The 22,971-nt window shown below is 34.0% G+C and overlaps 1 protein-coding gene across 3 annotated transcripts in view; it reads right to left on the minus strand.

The window, feature by feature from the left end:
- LOC105324086 (uncharacterized) overlaps window positions 1-22,971 on the minus strand; it is a 32,080-nt gene that overhangs the window by 4,467 nt on the left and 4,642 nt on the right. The window contains exons 1-21 of one of the 3 annotated variants that reach the window (XM_034464523.2): window positions 21,673-22,041; window positions 17,727-18,433; window positions 13,981-14,152; window positions 11,234-11,343; window positions 9,604-9,758; window positions 9,258-9,417; window positions 8,387-8,501; window positions 8,077-8,221; window positions 7,514-7,676; window positions 6,932-7,046; window positions 6,624-6,771; window positions 6,146-6,317; window positions 5,662-5,776; window positions 5,375-5,522; window positions 4,798-4,848; window positions 3,132-3,297; window positions 2,692-2,806; window positions 2,243-2,387; window positions 1,573-1,732; window positions 1,248-1,374; window positions 972-1,137 (exon numbers count right to left, since the gene is read on the minus strand). In XM_034464523.2, coding sequence (XP_034320414.2) covers window positions 972-1,137; window positions 1,248-1,374; window positions 1,573-1,732; window positions 2,243-2,387; window positions 2,692-2,806; window positions 3,132-3,297; window positions 4,798-4,848; window positions 5,375-5,522; window positions 5,662-5,776; window positions 6,146-6,317; window positions 6,624-6,771; window positions 6,932-7,046; window positions 7,514-7,676; window positions 8,077-8,221; window positions 8,387-8,501; window positions 9,258-9,417; window positions 9,604-9,758; window positions 11,234-11,343; window positions 13,981-14,152; window positions 17,727-17,876 — 2,798 coding nt within the window. In that variant the 5' untranslated portion in view covers window positions 17,877-18,433; window positions 21,673-22,041. Of the gene's footprint in view, window positions 1-971; window positions 1,138-1,247; window positions 1,375-1,572; window positions 1,733-2,242; window positions 2,388-2,691; window positions 2,807-3,131; window positions 3,298-4,797; window positions 4,849-5,374; window positions 5,523-5,661; window positions 5,777-6,145; window positions 6,318-6,623; window positions 6,772-6,931; window positions 7,047-7,513; window positions 7,677-8,076; window positions 8,222-8,386; window positions 8,502-9,257; window positions 9,418-9,603; window positions 9,759-11,233; window positions 11,344-13,980; window positions 14,153-17,726; window positions 18,434-21,672; window positions 22,042-22,971 lie in introns of those variants that run through there. The other 2 variants (XM_034464524.2, XM_034464525.2) reach the window with 2 other exon arrangements.

Raw genomic sequence — 22,971 nt, forward strand, 5'->3', positions numbered from 1 at the left:
GCCAGGAAAGCTGACACTTGTGCGGAAGCATCCTCAGGTAGTGTAAATTCAAAGTTGTGAAAATCATGACACCCGGGGGTAGGGTGGGGCCACAATGGGGGATCGAAGTTTAACATATGATTATATACAGTAAATCTTTAAAAATCTTCTTCTCAGAAACTAATTAGCCAGGTAAGCTAAAACTTGTGTGGAAGCATCCTCAGGTAGTGTTGATTCAAATTTGTGAAAATCATGACCCCTGGGGGTAAGTTTGGGCCACAATGGGAGGTCGATGTTTTACATAGGAATAAACAGAGTTATTCTTTAAAAATCTTCTTCTCAGAAACTAATCAGCCAGGAAAGCTGAAACTTGTGTGAAAGCATCCTCAGGAAGTGTAGATTCAAAGTTGTGAAAATAATGATCCCCAGGGGTAGGGTGGGGCGTCAATGGGGGGGGGGGTGTCAAAGTTTAACAAAGGAATATATAGGGCAAATCTTTAAAAACTAATCAGCCAGATGATTCTTTATAATTGTTAAGACTTTGGCCCCAGGACAATTCTTTGGCCTCACGAGAAGGTTCAGAGTTTGATGTACGTTTATATCCCATATATAAACTATTGTTACGGATCTTTTTTAGAACTGCAATACTCAACATATGATATGGCTATAAAATCATCCTGTTAGAAAAGGGACTAATGATTATAAACATAAGAATATCCAGGGGAAAATGGATTTTATTTATACAGGATTTACATGAATTATTGTACATTGTCCAGATAGTTTGTATTATGACTCCATTGAGCTGATTTTATCATACCTATTGTTCCTCAGGTGAGCGATGTGGCCCATGGGCCTCTTGTTTACATTGACCAGAACTACTTTGTAAAATATACTGCATATTGTCAGTGGCAAAGGTAGTAACTTTTGATCTTGAATTCTTTCTTTCTAAACTACAACATTAGTGTATTTGATGGTTGATAAAATGTACAAACTTTAACTTATCCTGGGCTTTCATTTCGTCTATGATATTTTTAAACGAGTAATCCAGGAATCCATCTATGACGTATACGACCCCGTTGCTACAAGCGAACCCATCCCTGTTGATGTCAAGGTCGTATCTAAGGTTACTGTAGCCAGCATCGATGGATGTACCCGCAACTGTAGGAAAGGTTATCAAAATAATTAAGTTATTTATCAATCCAAAATTCATACAGTTCAAAAAATATCATGAAGATATTAATTAAAGTTATAACACTTTTAGCACTTACCAGTACTTTGTTTCGCAAAGGTGAATGGAATTCCATACATTGAGCGGAAGGTGAATCTGTGTTGCATGTTGGTCCGGACAAACTTACTGTCCAGAATGCCGTTCGGAATAACGTGACCCTTGAAAATCTGTAAGAAAAAATATTGGGGGAGTTGAAATCCGAATAACATCGTGTTTATCAATATCAATGCATTTATTTATTGTTTTGGACTGTTTTCAGCAAATCCGTGCATGCCATTTATCTCGAGAAGACCCAGAAATTACTGATCTACTAAAGGTGTTAGCTACTGTTGTTTCGTAAATCTGACTACAATATTTATACTAACGGTTCTCAAGGCTTGGGGATTGGCTGATATCCTCTGGAGATCTCCGGGTGATAGGGAGGAAAGGAAATCGGAGGATGGCACAAAGACCGTGATACTACTAAACTCGTCCTGTAGGAGATTGGAAAACTCCGAGAGATTCTTCATCAGGTCATAGAAAGCCCTGAAATCACAAGGAACTCTGACACTAAATATTGATTGATGGGTTGGTTGCTTCATTGAACTTTTAAACTTAACAATTCCATAATACAAATGATAACTTCGATAATTATTTAACACATTAGTCCCTATTTGTTCAACTGCGTACAATTATTTCCAAAAATCATTGCAGATGGTGACATTTTCTATTGGAAAAGATTTAGTCTGACAAATTAACTTTTACGAGTTATGCACCATAGCACACACACTGTCATGATAAAACTATTGATAGCATTTTATGGGAAACCCACTTCTTTTCTATAAACTCTTTCTTACTAAGATTTATTTTCAATCACAAACAACGTTATACGAATTCAGCAAAATTCCATTCCACAGAGATATCCGTTTTATGTATATCAACTAATATGTCAATAACTCTTTATCATTAAATTTTCTTTGTTAAAATTTAGTAAAATGAAAATTATCTACTTCATCTTTTTCAATCTTTCATGTTTTGAATAGTATTTACACTGACCTTAGTTTCGGGTTGTTGTACATGACGTCAGCAGCTACGTAGAAGGGAAAATACATGATGGTGTCGACCACATGGATGATTCCATTGATAGCAGGGATGTCAGACCGAATAATCCGGGCTTTTACGTTGTTATTTGTTATAAACACTGAAATGAAAGTTAGGAGATGATTATTATCTTTTAAATGACATAGTAGATAATAAACGTACATGTTTTTAATCTAAAATCATATGATTATATTTATATGAAGAAGCATTGAAGTGAAATAAAAAAAATAATAACTTAATATGATATATAACAGTGTTGTTCAATTTTATTTGATGTCATTCGGAAATATCTATAGAAAAAAAATGATTTTCACGTAAACGTTTAGTGTATAAAAATGATAAGATTTAAAAATTTAAAATAAAAATACTTAATGGTATCACAAAATTGTTATTTATATATTTACCATCCGAGGAGTCACGAGAAATGTGAAGGAATTCTTCCTCTGCTTTCATACTGATGCCGTCATAGAGATCATTTGCATATTTACTTCCGGTTGATGTCACGTGAGCTTTCAAAACCTTTGGAAATGATACGTTTTACTAAGTGAATATCAGATTGAAAGAATATAATTTAAAAGACTAGTTATTACTTTATTGGTACATTCGAATTTATGACGGAATATGGACTTCGAAATGTTATCAATACTGAACATAATCAAGACTTTAAAACCGAAATTATAAGGATGCGTAAAATCATGAACAAAATTGTTTTCAATACAATACCGGTATATTATTAGAAATTGTAATTTAAGAAATATTTCGTCTATCAACTCAACAACAAAATCCACCACAACTGGTATTATTCAAATATTGATGAAACCACGGTATTCAGCATATCACGTACATTTTGGAAAAGGGTAGAGTTGGCGAACAGAGTGTCTGCACGTGCCCTCGGAATGCTGGAAAATGCGGAGTTGACCGGGATGAACAGGGTGAAATGATTGTTCTCGTTGGACAGAGATAAGGACAGCTCCTTCATTCCTTCCAATCTCAAAATGTTAGAAATCGAACTGCAAAGACAACCAGAGGTACATTTTATAAGAACTGGCATGCTGACTGCATGTGTCTTCGTGAATACATGTTTACTTCATATTTTGAATTTAAAGATACTGCAGTATAAAGTCACAATTTGAAAATATGACAAAACAAAACCCCCCAAAATAAACGAAGTAACCTTTTATAAAACCACTATTACTTTTCTTCCCACTATTTAAAAGAATGATAAATATTTGTTAATAATCAATAAAAACAATCGTGTTAAAGTTTTAAAAATGAATATTTTAAAGTCAAATAATAGTTCTTTGCCAACAAAACTGTATTTGGAATCTTGATACTGAGTAAATAATTGGCCCGTCGGATTTCTATAGATAACCCTGTATACTGGGTATTCACACGATTTGCTCCAACTGTTATTGCACTCTGATTACAGCGGGTTTATCAATAAATACAATATTATACAGAATTCAAAGTTCAGGTCGTGTAACACTCAAAGAAAAGGGTGATAACCTAGCGTATTGAGGTCAAATTTTGGATTTCAAAGAATATTCTATATATGATGTGTGTGCGTTCTAATAGATTTATTTCTGGTACAAATATTCGTTCTGTCCTGTAAAACGAAAGAGAAAGATGCAATATTTAGATGTCTAGCCTTAGATGACTCTAATGTTATAAACATGCATAAAGTGTCTGCAAAAAAGTATCCTATAAATTTACAAACCAACGTTTTGGGCTCTTTTAACTTGTTTTTTGGCATTCAGGTTAAAAATAAAACCATGTTAAATAAAAACAACCATAAACACCTGATATTATAATTACCAATAATGCCAGACAATCTAAATTTTCTAAACAATAAAAAATATCAATTTTTCTCTCTCGGAATATTAGTCTTTTATCAATATTTGAAAACGTCAGATATTAATTTTATAAACGTAAATTAATAACATGTTTTTGGACGTTCAGACAAATGGATGTATACGTCTATCTTTTTAACTTGGTCCGTGAGTTAAGTGGTGATATAAGAGGAAGGGTGTTTGATGACACAAAGTGTGATCAAAGGCTAAACGAGATGTGAATCTAGCCTCTCTACAAGCCGTGTCTAAAAATAAATCTTCCAGGAAAAGCATTGTGGGATAGAAATTTTAGTTTTACTTGTAATCTAAAAAAATTAAAGCCATATAACTATAAGCACCTTTTATACGTTTAACTTTCCTTGAATTTTAATCGAAAATTTTACGAACAGCTATTATGATTTTCCAAAATATTTTTTTTAATATGTTAAACCTTGATATCAGAATTGAAATACAAATATCATTAATCGGTTATGAAAAAATGGTAATCAAAGTTATCAAACACAATAATAACCAATTATTTTACAAGCATCACAATTAGCTTATAAGATATACGTATATGATTGTATTAATTAAAATCACTCCAGGTTTTTGCCATTTGTTTTGAATGAGTTCGTTAATTAGCCTTTCCCGGAAGATGATGATCAACCATTACATACTTACAACGAACGATGCACCAAAATTCGACACGAGAGTAAATATTCCCTGAATATGCTATAAAAACATAATGATTTAGTCTTTTTTACTAATCTTTCAAAATGCTTTCTATGTTATATATGCCAACATTAGCTTCAAAAGCGTTTGTCAAGCAAAAATTTTAAGTTGGCTAAAATTGCGAAAAATTTAAATTAATATGAGCCTGCAAATACAAAATTAATGTTTTTCTTATATATACCAGCATGTGTCGAATGAAATGGGCGCAACTTATATTAATACAAGTATATATATGACTGTGTTCATTTCAGTAATGTTTTGTTTCACGTAAAACCAAAAAATACCTTTGTCAAAAATTAAATAAACTTCTTGATAGCTCAATGATTTTTATTTTGCAATAAATTTTCAGGAACCTCACATTTATAAAAGCCATGGCGTTATATTCTATCACGAATCTTTAAATGCTGCTTTACTTTGTGAAATAGTGGGTCTTTTTAAAATAAAAGCAACTCAAAAAGCAGAAATAAACCGAATGATGCGACCATAATGCAAACACGTGATATCAAACGTCATCTACACAATTTACCTGATGTCTCCATGACGTGCCATTTCGTCCATGATATTCCTTGTAGGTATGTGTAAAATATTGTCTATGATATGTAGAACTCCATTCGAACACCAGATGTCGCTAGTGACGATATTAGCCTCGATATGACTTCCTTCAATGGTAAACCCTAAAATAAATACCAAACGTGATTTTATTTTGACCCTTTTTTTAAATAAAGCAATTTTATAATGCACATTGCTCTGAAATAAATAATTAACACTCAATGTTGTCTGCAGACGAGAAAGAGTTTACTTTTGCTTAATTACCACTGTCCAGATTCTGTATCGTCACTCGTTGTCCTCCGTAGGTATACTTTAGAACAACACTATAGATTTCTGTGGTTGACAGAGATTCTCCTTCAATGATATGTCCTTTTAGAGCCTTTATAAAAGAAAGTATAATATTCAATTTCCTAAAAAGTTTGTCTGTAGTTTTCCTTTTTTTTATTACTTTTTTATTCAATATTGCTTACATGCATTTGGCATTTAATATTTAGCTTGCCTCGAATTTAATTTTTACTTTTAACTCATATTATTTTTTATGCAAAATATCAGTTACCAAATCTAATATCTAATTAAGATTCGTTTTTTCAATCAAGTTCTAATCTTTTTCACATGGCTTTTAAATGGCATTTATTTTTATTATCTGATTGTGCGGGAGTTTTTATGAAGACTAGATAGTAAAATGATATATATCTAATTTAAGTTTCTTCATTTCGTTTAATCATCATTATAATCTGTGCAGTCTCACCCTTAATGCTCTGTCTGAGTGCTCCACAAAAATACTTTTCCGCGTCTCATTGCGCAGACTCATCATGGTAAGGTCAGAGGGCATGAAGACGCTGACCTTGCCCCCAAGGCTTGTGCGCCCCGAGAGAATCCCCTCTAGTTCCTGGAAGTGACTCAACATCTCGCTAATTCTCCTTTTGATCGAGAAAAAAAAGTTTTGAAATAATTAGAAACTCACATTGTTGCGACATTTTTTTAAAATATCCTTTGAATTGTTTTTTAAATTTTCATGTATAAAGAACCGTCATATACATAACTATTATCAGTTCTTTTCTTTTGACATAAAAATTTAGATATCATCGCTCATGTGTTATATATCATCAAAACACAGCAAAAATATAAGTTTAAAGGTAACTTTACGGGCACAATAAAATGATGATTTGCAAATTGAATTGCAGATATGTAAATAAATAACATCTTTATGCGAAATGCAAGCTTACAACAGCTGGTTGTTTCCTTTAATAGCGTCAAGAACTGTAAATTGGTCGAGCCGAAACACATTGGACACGATGTGAATAACACCGTTTGTACATCCGATATCAGCCTGCTCAATTTTTGCCAAAACGTTTCCATTTTGAATGTAGATTTCTGGAGCAAAAAGTGAATTTGTTACAAACCAAGAAAGGCGATCCTTAAGATATAAATAAAAAACCGTAAAAATTCCAAAATATAAAGTTTCAAGGAAGTATAAGGGTGTGTACACTAATAAAGAAATTCAGTAACTGCCGAAATTTGCTTGGTTTCTCACCATTATTAAACTTTCGGACTGTGAGGGTAAAGTTGTTAATGGTCTTCAAGGTTTTCCCGTCGGTGAGCTCTGCAAAGCTGACGTCGACTCCTTTAACGATGTGAGCTCCCAGAACCTACAAAAGAATCACAACATTCAACGATATTACAATAATGTGAAATATTGTTCTATCATTTTTTTTTTAAGATTTCTAGGGTTTTTTTTAGAAATAAAAATTCCGCAATAAGCAATAGTTGGAATAGTAGCTATTTTCACTTTATTATCCGTCAAAAGTAAACTCTGCATATAGTCTAATACATAGAAGTGGCAAAAATTTTCCCCATACAGATCATAAGGTTGACATTATACTGTAATGATGGTGTAATAATTAAATCATTTTATGCATGCGCGAAAGGGGTGGGACGCGCGGTTGTCTTTTTATTCAATACTGGTATAATTGCACTGCTACAATCTCCCTTCATAAATTTTTGGTGGTTATATATGCGTGGTTTTCATTTTTTGAATGGTCCATTCGAACACTTTGTAGTAATGATCTTCCCAGATGGCTCGCGATCTGATAGGATGGAATCCCGACCTACTCACCTCGCTTCGTAGTCGATCGTCCTGCGCCATTTGTTGCTGTAAGGTCCTGGGTACCTTAGCAAACGCGTCGTTGTTTGGCGCAAAAAAGGTGAAGGTCTCGGCGGTACTCTGTATGTGTGACAGTAGGTCCCCGGGAATCCCATGAAGGTGGCTGGCGAAGATACTACAAACAAAGAGAAAGCCGGTTTTGTTTATTAATTATAGAAAATGACAAGGTTAATTGTAATTATGAAAATGTTTGCAACTATCCGGGGGGGGGGGGGGGGGGGGGTCTGCATGTCTACTTATGTTTCGTCTAATCTACCAATCATACCAATAATGTTATTTAAATGTTATTAAATGTGAAACTGCAGAACTGTTGCGATCAATAATGACCCCTCTTGAATAACGAAAAAAGAGATTTAAATCGTCTGAGACAATTTTTTTTAAAAATCACTTTATGTTTGAATCTACATACTTTAGCCCAAGAACAATTCAAGCATCGTTTAAATTGTATCTGCTTCGGTTGTCTAATGCTCATCAGAAAAAAAAACTGTATAGATGTAGAAACCTCTCGGACCTACCTGAGTGACTGAGTGGTGTTTGTTTCTACAAATACAGTCTTATATATGAAGTACAGGATGTGGTCGATCACGTGAACAACGCCATTTGCAACCGGGATGTTAGGGAAGGTAATTTTGGCGCGAATCCTGTTGCTCTGAACAAACACTAGAAAAAAAGACAACACATTTGGCAAATAAGTTTGTGTATTTAAAGATTAAAACTTATCCTGGTCATATTTTCATTCAAAATGGTCTTTATTTTCAGACTGATAAGAATACTGTTTGCATCAACGCCTCAGATAAAACAGTTTGAGCATTAGTAGCTGCATACCATCCTCCCCCTCTCTGACTAAATGGATCATTCCTTTCATGCTTTGAAGGTCCTTCAGCTCGCCTCTTGCGGGGATGAACAGGATACTGTCTCTCACAAGATGAGCGTGAATAGTCTATAATGTCATTATACATTGGGTGAATCATAAAGTATTTAATATTCATAAAATGTCGAAATAATGTATACATGGAAATTTTCGCCCCCGTATAGCTTTCGCCCCTTTTGTCTTCGTTGTCAGCGTTTGAATTTGAGACAAGAAAAATTCCAATGTCTCAAATTATCTCTCTTTAAACAGAACTTTATCTGAGCGAATTCAGGGCACAGCCGATTGCAAGTGTAGAAGGGCGAAAATAACCCGGGGCGAAAATAACCCTGTATACCGTATCAACGCTTACAAAAAGGAGACTGAATGGTAACCATCAGATCTGCTTTAAAAAATTCAAATACGACAGAATGGGCCATGAACTATTATTTGGTAAAGAAAATATCCAAAAATTTTAGCATATACAGAGTTCGTCCAGTAAAGGATGTTAATATGGAATAAAAATGGCCAGACCATCCAGCCGTTTTGATATACACAATGTTTGAAATACTCTAAACTGGCGCTTATTTTATACATTCCTGACCTATATGACGTGCATGTACATGCAAACGAATAAAAGACCTCACATATTACTTCGATGATTAAGCATTTTTAAGCTATTAAGATACACATTTTCAAGTTTTAAGACTACAGCCAGGGAGTAGATAATTTTTCATATAAAAAATACTTGTAGATTAATTTTCATGTTGGACAGATTTTTAGAGATCCTAGATTATATTAAAAATATCGTATTAAGTTACAGGCTTTTTTCTACATAGATAAACTTACATAGTTAAGTAACGTTGTATTGAAAAACAAAATATCCTGGGCTTTGCTTGGCATTGGAAACAAGATGGCGTCGGGCGGGACGAAGGCGGTAAATTGGTGATCTATGCTATTGGTTGCTGCCTTAGTCTCCGGGGCGATAATGGAGGCCCTGGCAATTGACCTGTGGAACGAAAATTATGTATATGTCATATCATATTTGACCATACTAAGAACAGACTTTTGAATCAATCTAATGATACGAAATTATGCAATAATTATGAAGTTGACACCTATTTTTATAAATCATACTGTTTTCCGAAAGCTCCGCGACAGTGTTTATTCTACATTACTACTTTGAAAAACTTACTGAAATTCATATCCCGGAATATCCGGATACAAGAGATAATCGTGCAGAGTTTTGCCACTAGAGACCGGGGCCAACATCCGGTCTATGATGTACAGGACGCCATTACTGCCGACTATATCCCTGACCAATAATTCGGCGCCATTTACAGTGATAATCTAAAACAATCATCTCATAATTACATACAGTAGCATATTAATGTTATCTTAATTATAGTTATTTTAGTAGCTGGAATTTGGGTTGTGTGTGTGTGTGTGTGTGGGGGGGGGGGGGGGGTTAAATAAAATAATGGAGTTTTGGAAATCTGAGATCAATGTTTGTACGCAATACTTTATTTTGCAGCGAAAGAGCGTTGAAATTTAGCAATTTCTATAAACTTGAATAGTGAGAATTCAATTATGAATTTTCAGCATATTAAGTTTTGATGTTTTGATAATTCTATTATGAGGAAATATCAACAAAAACCGTAAATATAATCCAATCCATGTAATGATGTATTTTTTACAATGTTTTACATTAGATTTCGGAATCCATAAAGTAAAATGACATCAGAATTTTTATGTTCCAGCATCCAATAGATATTTACTGTTCACTAATTACGAGGTTTTTTAATGTATCGCCATCCAGTGAATTTCAAATACTTTATAGAATGGCATTAAACACGTTTCCTCAATTTGCAGATTTCTTCACGCCAATGTCTTGCACTATACAGACCATGACTTGTTGAACAGAAATAGACTTTCTTTCAATTCTGCAGTTGTCTTATTAACAAGCTGCCAGAAATATGTCATATTGAAGGACTCGTGTAACATATCTCCCCCAAAAATCGTCTAATCTGGGCATAGAATATGTATTAATGTGAATATGAAGGATAAGAGTGTTTTAATATTTGTAACATCTGAATTTTTAACGAAAATAAATTTGCATTCTTTAGAAAAAAGCTCAAAGTGTGACGTCAATTTATTCATTTATGCGGATTGTTGTATTTTTTAAAGGTTGTTCGCATATTATGTTTTACCTATTAACATAATTAAAATAGCAGTAAAATAGAAATTAAAATGTAATACATGACATTTTTATAAAACTAGGTTTCAAATGGTCGCAGTGACTCTGAAGTTTCCGTTACTTCACGATACTAATTCTATTTACCCTTCTCGTACGCGGTTTTTTTTTTTTCATATTTCACAATTATCTTATGTGTCTTTCCGCACTCAGGTCACGTAATACGATCATAGTAAAATTTGTGTTTCTATTACATTCAGTTGAAACTAATAATTACGAAATGCAATTATGATAATTTCATTCCTTGAATATTGATCGATATGAAATCATATACAAAGCAACTATGTTGCATTTTCTTTCTGGGGTACTAGTAGTTGATACAACGAAAGTCAGCGAAATCCTTTCGAATGATATATTTTGACTCAGTTTTTTCAATACATTAATGACATACAATAATGAATAATAAAGAGGCATTCAGGTAAAATTTATATTAATATGGTCGTAGTTTAACGATCTCTCTGAATTGAAGTTTTGGTACTGTAGCTACCCCCTCCCCCCCCCCCCCCCCCCCCCCCCCCTTGGCCCATTCTGCCTGACCCGGCCACCCCGAATGTGTGTTTGTAAGTATTACCTTCTCACTTCCGTCGTAGAACAGGTTGAGTCTAAGGTTGTAATTTGAGGGGTGCTTGGATATTACGGTCTGACCGTCGACGATTTCATCCGCAAAGATTTTTCCCCTACCTAAAAAAAAATAATAACTCAGATACTAGTAATCAATTGATGAAACTTTTTTTCTTTCAATGTTATCTTAACGGAACATCATGGATAAAATAAGAGTTTTTTGTGCATTATTTATTAATGTCCTTTGCACACACAAAAAAAATAGAAATTAATGCCAGGTACAGATTATCAGATCGGTGTGGTAAAGGACATACATGTAGTGCTGTATTAACGTATCGCAATGAATGGTCTTCTTTGTCATTGCATGCATACATTGTAAGCCAACTTACATGTACTTATTCTTAGTGAACGATCAATAAAAAATTTAAAAGATAAAATTCCAAAAGGTCGGTCAGATGTTATGTTATATTTCGAAACAACAAAAAAAAAATTAAATGACAGAATTTATGTCTATTATAAAAAAAATATATCTTAATTTTATAGTTTTTGCATTGATATTTTCTTGTGCTGATTTCCTCTTTTAAAACTCAGGCGTTCCATTTATCATAATATAAGACATATATTTCCGTTTTTTTTGTATTCCAGTGAGTTGTAAAATTTAAAGACAATTGATTTGAACATCATTAATTAGTCCAGCTTTTCTATGTTTAATAAAGAGGGCCATTTATAGACTGTATTGATCTCCTTTACATGGAGAGCTCTATTTAAAAGGAATACATGTATGTACGGATTTTGATTTTTTTTTCTTTACTAAATAATAGATTATCGCTTAACAAATCATATCTTCCAATTTTCGGCAAATCTGATGGTTAATTTGATGACCATCTCTCCTCCTTACTTTCGGCACAAACAATCATGTGTGAATTAACTTGACACGTGTCTTTCCTCTAAATTCATAGTACCTGTTTTTTTTGTATTCTTGTACTACTTAACCTAAGATTTTAACACAGCAATTAATTATCGCTAATAATTATGTCCATACATTAAAAAGAAAAATAATAATTAATCATGTAGGGCAAAAAAAATTATATCACTATAGTCAATGAGAATAACACGAATCTGATGTGGGTCATTTTTTATAACATCATTATCAAGATAAAAAAAATCATTATTGATTCAGCGATCATTTTTTTAAGGCAAAATGGTCATAAAATCTATAAAAAAAAAAAACACAAGAAGAGTGTAAAAAAAATCAAATATATGTGAATGTACATATGCATCATAGAAGACATTCAAGTCAAATTTTGTTATAAACAGAAAACATTTTTTATCCCATGGCTTTGAAAGCGCTGTAATATTTTTTTTAGATGATGCGTTTGACTTAATGTGATAAATTCGGTCATAAAAAAGCAAGAAAACTCAATTTTATGTAAATGTACATATGTATATACATTTTAGAAAGTCAAAAAGGTGTTATAAAAAAACTGTCTTTATCCAACGCAATTATAAATTTAACAGGTGATACATTTTTAATTAAAGTGATAAATTATAACATATATATAATAATGTGACCGTTGACATTTTACACGCTGTGCTTTATCTACATTTTTTTTCTTATATACACCTCACAACGCCAATTTACCACGAAATTCCAAATCATTTCACCTTTAAAAAATAAATTAGCATTACAAGACATTTTGGTAAAAGAATTATAAATATTTGGTATTAAATTTTTAAATATCATTCATACAGAATAAACACACAATTGTAATTTTTTATCCCTATCTGTAAATGTGATATGTGGAAGATGCACATCACTAGTTTGTTTGTTTGTTTTTTTTTTGTTTTTTTTTTGTTTTTGTTTTTTTTGGGGGGGGGTTCTTTTTTTTTTGGGGGGGGGGGGAGAGATGAACTGTTTAAAAATAGTTGCAAGCAAGAATTCTTTTTTAAAAGATAGTGTCATATATTTTTGAGCCTCTTAGCTAATGAATAATGAAAGAGAAATGTTTCTGGTACATCTTATCAAAACTTTCAAACTTTCGTTTATAAATATGAATAAAAACTTGTTCATTATGGACATTGTGTAACTCATACAGCAAACTTAAATACTTTTTTGCATTTTATTTTGGACAGAACTAACCAAGATTAGGGATTTCTAGATATGTGTTCCTGATCTCTTTGGCATGTGTTTCTGAAATAATATGTTCAATTCAAACTTGTTTTCATCTTGTTCTTAAAACATGAAAAATAAAAATTATACTAAAACGACATTAATTAAAGTTCAACATTGTTTTTCCTTTACAATACTATTGACACCTAAAGGTTAAAGATCAATAGAGCGCCTTTAAAGTTTATTGTTCAAATGAGACGGCGATATTTACATTCATTTACAATAATAAAGTGTATTTATTTAATCAAGATTTATTAAACAATGTGTAATAAACAATATTCAATAATCAAGCAAAAGAAGAAATAGGAAGGGCAAAGAAGAAAAGAGAGAGAGAGAGAGAGAGAGAGAGAGAGAGAGAGAAGACGGATGTTGAGGCTGTTAAACTTTCGAGATTAAATGATGTCAACGAATTCTTCTATAGTATATAAGCTAATGTGGATAGTGCACCAGTTTAAACCTTAAAGACGTCAGTCATGTCACACAAAAAATTAACGACTCTTGTTTTTTTGCAAGAGATTTAGGATCGAGTATTTTTTTTAGCTGGGGGAGGGGGGGGGGGGGCTGGGTGGGTGAGTGGGATGTCTTACCTATATGGTATAACATTAGCGTCGTCACGCTCTCTCGGTCGTCGAGATTGTAACCATATTTTGATTGGACGTCTTTGAATTTCCAGAACACTTCAGAGGAAGGTATGAAAGCCGTAATGTCCGGCTGTTCAAATTGACTCCCCAGGTTATTCTTCAGAATCAGATCGTCTGCCTATATGGAGAAAGATTTGATAATTTTTAACCATACTTAAGAGTGGCAAAGACAAAAAAATATGTGAAAATAAATTTACGGAAGCATTTAAGTGTTGGTATATGTTTTTCGTTATCATATTCCACAAGAGTTTGAATTGAAAGGAAGCAATACAAGCACATATGTATCAAACAGAAATATAAGGGCATGTTCCTGGTTTGATAGACCAGTCGTGAAAAGCTGTCTTTTTGGAAAAAAAATATTTTCAATGATAAAACTCTAGAAACGGTATTATTCATTATTCAATGTAATTTGTGCGAACTCTTGAATACATGAACAGATAGGTTAAACAGTACATGTACGCATAGACCGCGCTTAAGTACATGTTTACACATATTATGCATGTCCAAAATCAATATCTAAGTAAGTGAAAAGTCGGTATAAATGTATTTTGGTAGTATATATATACAGTGTGTACGCTTTTGTCACTATATACGTCTACAACAGTTACTGAATATTTCTGATGATAATTCTTTATATTCAGAAAGCTTAATTATCGGACAAAGAACATGGCAGCAATAAAGGATAAAACATAAATCGTATCTGGTATGTTTTTATGTCCAGTTTAATAGCCCGTGCCTCGTTAAAACCCTTGTAATTGATTAGTGGACAAGTCACTTTTGACAAGTTATGGACGGGCAATCATCACCGACGCCGAACCACGTGACCTTTTGACTGGTGGCCTCGCCCGTCACTGGTGCCCATTCAGCTAGTGACCGGTTCGCGCCGTACGATGATCGTGCATTGGCCAGAGACTGGCTTGTTTACGTGTGGTTCTTATTACAATTTTTTACGCTTTCACAATTTAGTTCGTACCAGCACCTTATTAATTTCAATGGAATATGATATTCTCAAGGTGTTGCAATTGAGTGCATATATAATGAGAAAGATCCCGACTTACTTAAACGGCGTACATGTATATACTCTACATGTATGAAAAATTTAATGAAGCCATGATATTTTTGAAGTTCGATGTCAAAAAATTGATTTTAAAATGCAATTCAATAGAGTAATCTCTTTGATTGTGATTGTTGAAGGGTTTAATAATTTTGCATCATCCAACCTTAAAAGACAGGAGCATTAATTATCTCCTGCTTTTTGGTAAACCATTTAAACGGAAATCATTGGAAACGCTTTATTAAAATAATTATTAATTTAATGATAAATTACGATATTTTGTTTTTCAAATTCAGTTTGATCTTGAGTTCAATTTATGAATGCGTGATACTCCATACTCAAGTTTTTAAGTGAAATGAATACTTAAAACTACGTAAGAACAATTAAAAAAGGTATTTTTAAAATACAATTGAAGGGTTGAAACTGAATGCAGATCTCTGCATAATTATACAAACTTGTACTGCGAAGGGTATTCTGTAGGATTTCATTGTTATATAAAGAAGTAGTTGATAAGTTTATCGGTTTGTGTGGGGTTTTTTCTTCTTTTTTTTTTTAGATTTGAAGTCATTAAAAAAGAGCACTCAATTAAACCATTAAACAACCAACGCAATCATAATAAATTTCGTAACAAAAAAAAACTTATACAATACTACAATCGTAAGAGAAGACGACGCTAATTGGCCGACAATGACAAGGTAATTCGCACCACCTGCGAAAACAAGAGAACCTGGCCATCCCACCGTGTGTCCAAACAGACGCGCGGCACCAGCTAAAATCACTCAGGCCCGGGCGCCCAGTACATCTGTGTGACCTTACAGTAACGACCCTCCGTCGTAAAGCTATTGGTGGTAGGTGATAAAAACACAGTACGTCGTTTAAGTCGTTTTGTGCAGATGGTTCCTATCCTGTCTCCCTTGACTTTGGCCTATTTCTTGATGGGGTGGTGAGGGGGGGGGGGGGTGGCCATTAAGTGAATAGAGGATAGTTCAAATGTTAAAAATATGCATCTGGTAAGGTTTTTGATTAAAGCAACAAGTGCTGGATGAAGAAATTTGCGATACAGCAAGCTTTCAACACTGGGTTGACAATGCTGAAAAATGCATAACATTACTGCTCTCTATTATACTTCTGTTGAATGCCTGAATGCAGATTGTCATTAGCTGTATTTATGATGGTCGATATATATTTTTACAAATTCCTGAATAAAAATACTCCAGGTATACTATCCAAGTATGTTCCTAGAACTTTGTCCGCGATGAAGAAGTATGAATTTGGATTTGAATTTGAAGTCACGAGAGAGAGAGAGAGAGAGAGAGAGAGAGAGAGAGAGAGAGAGAGAGAGAGAGAGAGAGAGAGAGAGAGAGAGAGAAGGTTATTTAATGTATGTATTACAAACGACTTATGGTCGGGAGAAAGGAGGGGGTGTCTGGAAAGTGAAGCGTAGGTGATGACAATTTGTGTTAATTACTAATTCTTTATTTTTGGGTTTTTACACTTAATATACATTTGTTTTCTCTAGTTGCTCTTGCTGGAAGTGGGCATATACATGTGTATGCGTTCCTTCGTGCACTACAACTTTGTTTTTCAATTACGTTAATTTATTTTTAATTGTCAGGAATTTTTGACAGAGATATATAGCACTACATTCCATTCGCTAAGGATTTGAACGTGCTCATTAATGCGAGCAATTGAAGTTAGGCTTTTTTCCCCTGTGTGTCCAAAATAAGTTGCTGTCATAAATTATAATGAAAATTGATTCTTAAGACATTAAAGTGCTATATAACTGTCCCTTGTTAAGATATTTATTGTGAAGAGATTGTCATTCATTTACATATGTCATCTGTCAATCATGCAGTTTTTTTAAACCGATGCAAAATAGTTAGCTTTGAAATATGTGATCTCTGTCAGAAATCAGCATCTTGCACATGCCTTAGATATTTTGAAGGGATTTTTTTTTGGTAGGATATATTTTTGTTATATCTTTTTTTATGATACCGTATCTTTATAATGACTAATTTTCTCCCCCCCCCCCCCCTCTCTCTCTCTCTCTCTCTCTCTCTCTCTCTCTCTCTCTCTCTCTCTCTCTCTCAGCTTATATCCCTATTGTACAATTTATCAGACACACGATCTCCAAATTATTGTAGCCCCACACTTTCTTTCACCCCTCCACTCGATTAAGTAACACCAACAAGACAATATTTATACACCAGGGACCGATAAATCGGAGACACGAGACCCCGGGGAAAGATAACATGTCAGAGTATCACACAGCATTAAATTGATTGGAGGAACCTAACGCATTTATAAACTGTTGTTAAGAGTTCCTCAAGAAGGTTTATTCAATCTCTCTCTCTCTCTCTCTCTCTCTCTCATCCTTTCTCCCTCTCATTTGAAAGGGCGGATCATGGTACTGAATAATCAAATTGAATATTCTTTCAGCTAACGTGTTGGGTGTTTCATTCACCTCTTTACCACACGAGTATATTGGTGTCTTTTGATTTTCTATTGTATGCGTATGCGATTTTTTTTTTGGGGGGGGGGGGGGGGAGGGATTCCGGTTCGATCAACAGTGTATATAATCATAACTTTTATAAATAGCTGCATGTATAAGGATTATTCAAATTAAAAAAAACCTCACCCCTCTCAATCGATTGATTTCGCTGATCAGCTGACGTATGGTCTTCGATCTGGTCACATCTGATGATGACGTCACGATCCCAAATAAAAACACTAACAGACAGACGGACGTTGTCAAAAAATCCAAGTACCGCATGTTTTTAGAACCCATTTTTGCAATTATCTCACAAAACTCTCAAAACTGGCTCTCAAAATTCACAAAGGAGTTTCATCTTCAGCCCGGAACGTTAAGCAGAGAAAAAGCCCGGATGTGATTTTTTTTCTACAGCGGAAAGAAGCCTGGATGCTTTTGATTTCTTCTACTGCTTTTATCCCATTATGAAGTTACACTGTGTAAAGTGACTTGAGAATCTACCGCCACGCGCTGTGTCAATAACACTACAGTGCCTTCTAGGAACGATCCTCCTAAACAATGGACGCCAATTAATGACCGCATGTAATTGTCTAAAGATATAAAGTATTCTCTGGTGTCACAGTGGGGCCTCTGACCTTGTATGTAGGTCAAACGGCAATAATTCTCTGCGAGGGCTCACAGCAGCTGGGGTATTCTTGTGTTCTTCTTCTTCTTTTTCCAGGAATTTTGTCGATGAAGAGAAGCGGGAAAATGGTATATAATGTATCCTTAAGTGTTCTCCAGTCTCGAGGGTTGTAATTGCCTTTAGTTGTCTACACGCCGCTATTGAATGGAATTGGACTGGAGTGTACTTTCTGCAATGACAGAATAAAACTTATTTATAGCCAGACTAACAATTATGAATTCCCTTTCAAACACACCTACATGTAAATCACACAAACAAGCAAAGTTGACCTTAATATTAATATGAATAACAAAATAAAAAATAATTCTTATAAAAATATTTCGTGCGAGCATTTGAGCAATTGATAAGTAGCTCGAAATTCTTCATCATTTGATTTATGTGTATAGGTAAATAGGGACATTTTATCAACCTTGGAATAGAATAGTGCATCAAATATAGATAAGATCTTTATGTCTGTCGCCATCGAACTAATTGGGATGCAAGATAAATAATTTTTTGAGTGATAAACGGTCTGAAGTTGACCCATTTAACCGAGTTCTTTCTTTCATGAGAGGCCTTCAGAACTCTTCAACCGCACTCTCGGCTGTCTTCGTGCATTTCCGACGACATTTTACGGAAACACCCGACAAATCTGTTACACAAAACTTGCTCTCCGGCATACGTCGGCCGATTCATATCTCATAATGTAGGTTACGGAATCGGCAAAGATTTGCCGAATGCATAACTTGTTGCGTCCGTTATAATTCCGCTACTTCCGCCATTAAATATGATATACTAAAACCGCTTCCGGAAAACCACGAGTGTTATCCGACAGCTTACACGTTCCTGCATGAGGCTCTCTAAAATACCCGTGTATTTCAAAGGGCTCGGGTATATAACATATCTTTCTTTTCAAGATTGCACTCGTAAAAATGTAGGTACCCGTCTAAGTGTCTACCTTCTTTATCTATCTTTTAAAGAGACCATGAAATGGACCTTATGCTATAAAATTGCTATAACAATCTAGTGCAGGCTTTTAATGTGCAATTAAATAAAGATCTCACGCATTTTGATGCTCCCTTCAAATATTGCTGGTTTTATTTAAAGTTATAAAATAACCATCTGAAAATAATAATTAAAGAACTATGCATCCGAAAGTTTTGTCCTTTTCTTATCATAGTCATAATTTCATGTAAACTAAAAGTATTGAATATGATTAATCTTCATAAAATTTGTGCAGATGCAGTAATCATTTAATCTTGATGTTGATCAGAGAAAATAAAACTTTCAAATGCGTTCCACGAAATTATGCGCATATCATTGCGCGCTCCGGATTCTGAAAATGTTCGGAAACTCCCGCATGCGCCAATCTCACCGCTGATTCTTGAAAATGAAGGATACATTTTTTGTCCAAAATGTATATTTCATATCCTCGTTTAACAGGGTTTAACAATGTCGAATATTTAAATGCATATCATTGCAATGCTGTAATTGTAATGGAAGATACCTCAACTTTCTTTGTCCCTGAAGTTTTGGGTTGTAAGGTAGGAAAAGGGGTATCATTTTAATGCTTGTTCCTTATAGCTTGTCATGAGTTATGAGCGTTGAGTCCGTATTATTATTGAAATATCACACCCGGCTAAGACGTGTGGCGGGCATGTCGTAATGACGACAGGGTGACACTAATTGAAGGAAACTTTAGACATTACATAATACCTGAAGAGACGCAGTTTGTACTCCACCTGTAGTATCGCATGCATTTATAATACCTCCAGCGAAGTCTCTTTCTCTCTCTCTCTCTCTCTCTCTCTCTCTCTCTCTCTCTCATATATGAAATAATTATTTTTTGTAAAATCGCTTGTCCATCTCACTCTCATTCTTCAACATTTGGGTTACTTATAACGCCGTCTTTCAACTTTCAAAATATTTCAACGACATACTCCCATTTTTATTTCTCTCTCTCTCTCTCTATCTCTCTCTCTCTCTCTCTCGTTTCCATTAAAGTACATCCTGCAAATGTTTTGCTAACCCTGTTGATGCTCCTATTGTTTCAGAAATTCACAACGTTAGAAACAAAACAAAACAGGAATTCCTTCGCTGAATGTCTAGCATTTCTGTTCATTGTTTTTGTGGCAGGAATATGCGGTGTTACACATAGTACAATTCAACAGATCTTGTTAGCGTGTTGATGATAAACACACGCACACACACATGCCAACAGATGCCGAAAACAATGCACCGGCTTCCCTATACATCAAAAGACAGCAAATTTTATGAGCTTGTGTGTGTATGCAAACGTTTATAAACATTTGACTTATTTTTCTTTTTTTATTCACTTGAGACCCATTTCCACGTTTCAGGGGGATAGTATGTTAGTTTCCTTTTTAGCAATGATGTAAGCGGTGGTGGTAGGCGGGGCAGGTTATGTGGTAAGTGGGGGGGGGGGGATTAAGGGGTCAGATTGGAAATCACTTTCAAACTTTATAAATTAAAGAGGCTTATAAAAATTATAAAAATTCATTACCGCAGAATATAGAAATGTTCAGTAATATACTGAATGCAAGCAATATAGAGAAATCATTCGAGCATTAAAATTCTTGTTAAATATTATATACATGAAATACATCAGATCAAATAGAAAAAAAGACAGGTATGCGATAAAAGGTCATTGAATATTTCGACATTTGTAGTGAGTTAATATTGATTTTTTCTTTCTTTTCTATACAGGTGATAATTTCGCAGTTGATAAAATCCGGGCCATGGGGCTATTTATCTTATATTATGGAGCCTCGAAGTTTAAATGACAAATCGTGCCAAACTTATTTATGAAGTTATCTACTGGAGTTCAATTGTAAGACGTTTGAAACGAGTTCTATTTTAAATTCTTTTTCTTGCATCAGGGCAATTATATTTGTACAAATGTATATTGCCCTATCTCTTAATTATCTCTCTAATGAAAACTGTGAACGGGCGCCCTGAAATAACGGTGGACTTTATCTAGGCTAAGAGGCATTCAATTCAATTTGAATGTATGGATTTGAAAAAAATTCATTAAAACTGCATGATAGCATGCAAACGACCGCGCATCGACAGCCAAACGTTTCATATATCTACGTTTAAAACTTCGAATTTATTACTCAATGTATGCTACAGTATTTATATGACTAAAATATGTGTTCAATTGGAAATTTCACTAGTTATTTTATTACGGGTTTTACATAACAAGGATTTTGTTGCGGGCACTGCATACATGTATTTACAAATGTATTAGTCCCCACAGATCAAATATACGGACAAAACTTGACAATTAATATAAATTGTAAAGATGCTTTGCATTTTTTATTGAATAAAGATACATGAATAAACATGCAATAAATAAGTACATTCTCCACTTCTTAGTTTCGCTATCAGAACTGATTAATGCCTTACCTCAAAGGATGAATTCAGAATATTCACTCCAACTTATTTCTGGCAAGAAGCACATTCAAGCGAAATTCCTTCACTAACTTAACGAAATCACTCCGTACCCAACGAAATTAACAAAACATGGACAAGAACTGCCTCATTAAAATAAACCGTAAAACGTCCCTTCTTCTTTTCAGGTTGAAAAAAAGACGTATCTACCCCCACATACAAGCACCAGAAAAGAGCTACATAGAGATATCCATACGGCTTTAGAAAATCAGAGGGAGAGCCAACAATGGGCCTATCTGTTTACAAACAGGGGGTATGTACACGCGAGAGTATTTTTCAACAGCACGTAGCGGGTTCTGTTTATGTTGGGGATTTAACAGACCCAGGTAATATTACAGGTGATTCCGCCGAACAGCTGCCGGTGTTTTAAGCCTTCCGTGTTTTTCTTCGTCATTTCACGGATTTCATTTCAAAAGCTTTTGGACGAACTGACGTGAATGTATATTATATATATATTGAGTCAGGCACCCGTGGATTTTCTTTAAGGGGATTTTAGCTTCGTCGTAATGATTTATCTAGCATGGATGGATGAATCCATATTTTGATTTCTTTCTTCTCTCTTTTTTATTTTACCTTGAAATTGGTTTAACAAACAAAATATTCATTTTCAACTTATTTTCTTCAATTACTATTTAAGAAATTGAAATAAATGGGAAAATATTTGATTGTGTGAGCATTCATTCGCACGAAAAAACGAAGACAGTGTAAAGGGAAAATATTTAAATCACAAGGTGCTTTAAGATATAAACGTTTCTTGCAAATTCTATCATTATGTTTTCATTTATTCAGAGCATATGGCCTATGACATCCTATTCATCTTTACAATTTTTTTTTATTTTAAAGTTTGTTCATTTTTTCTTTAAAGGGACTTAGACACGATTTTAGATCAAAATTTTATTTTTTAAATTTTATGTATGAAATGGTTTACCTGCGCATTTTAAACGATTAACCAAAATTTAAATGTTAGAATTCAAGTTTTAAGAGAGATACTGAGGTAAGAATTCATTGTTATGTAAACAAAGCTCGAGTCTTATATTTGTTTACAAATACTGTAAAGTGTGGAATTACCATTTTTTTTTTTACAACATGACTCATGGCAAACAAAGTAAACTATTTCAATGTGTTCATAAATAATATTATCAACAGAAGAAAGCAACGTTTCATTGAAACTCATACCAATAAACCACATATGTAAACAATAACAAGGCTCGAGCTTTGTTTACAAAACAAAGAATGTCAAACTCTGTATCTTGC

Source organism: Magallana gigas, chromosome 1 (genome assembly GCF_963853765.1).
Source record: "Magallana gigas chromosome 1, xbMagGiga1.1, whole genome shotgun sequence".
In the NCBI taxonomy this organism is placed as follows: Eukaryota; Metazoa; Mollusca; class Bivalvia; order Ostreida; family Ostreidae; genus Magallana; species Magallana gigas.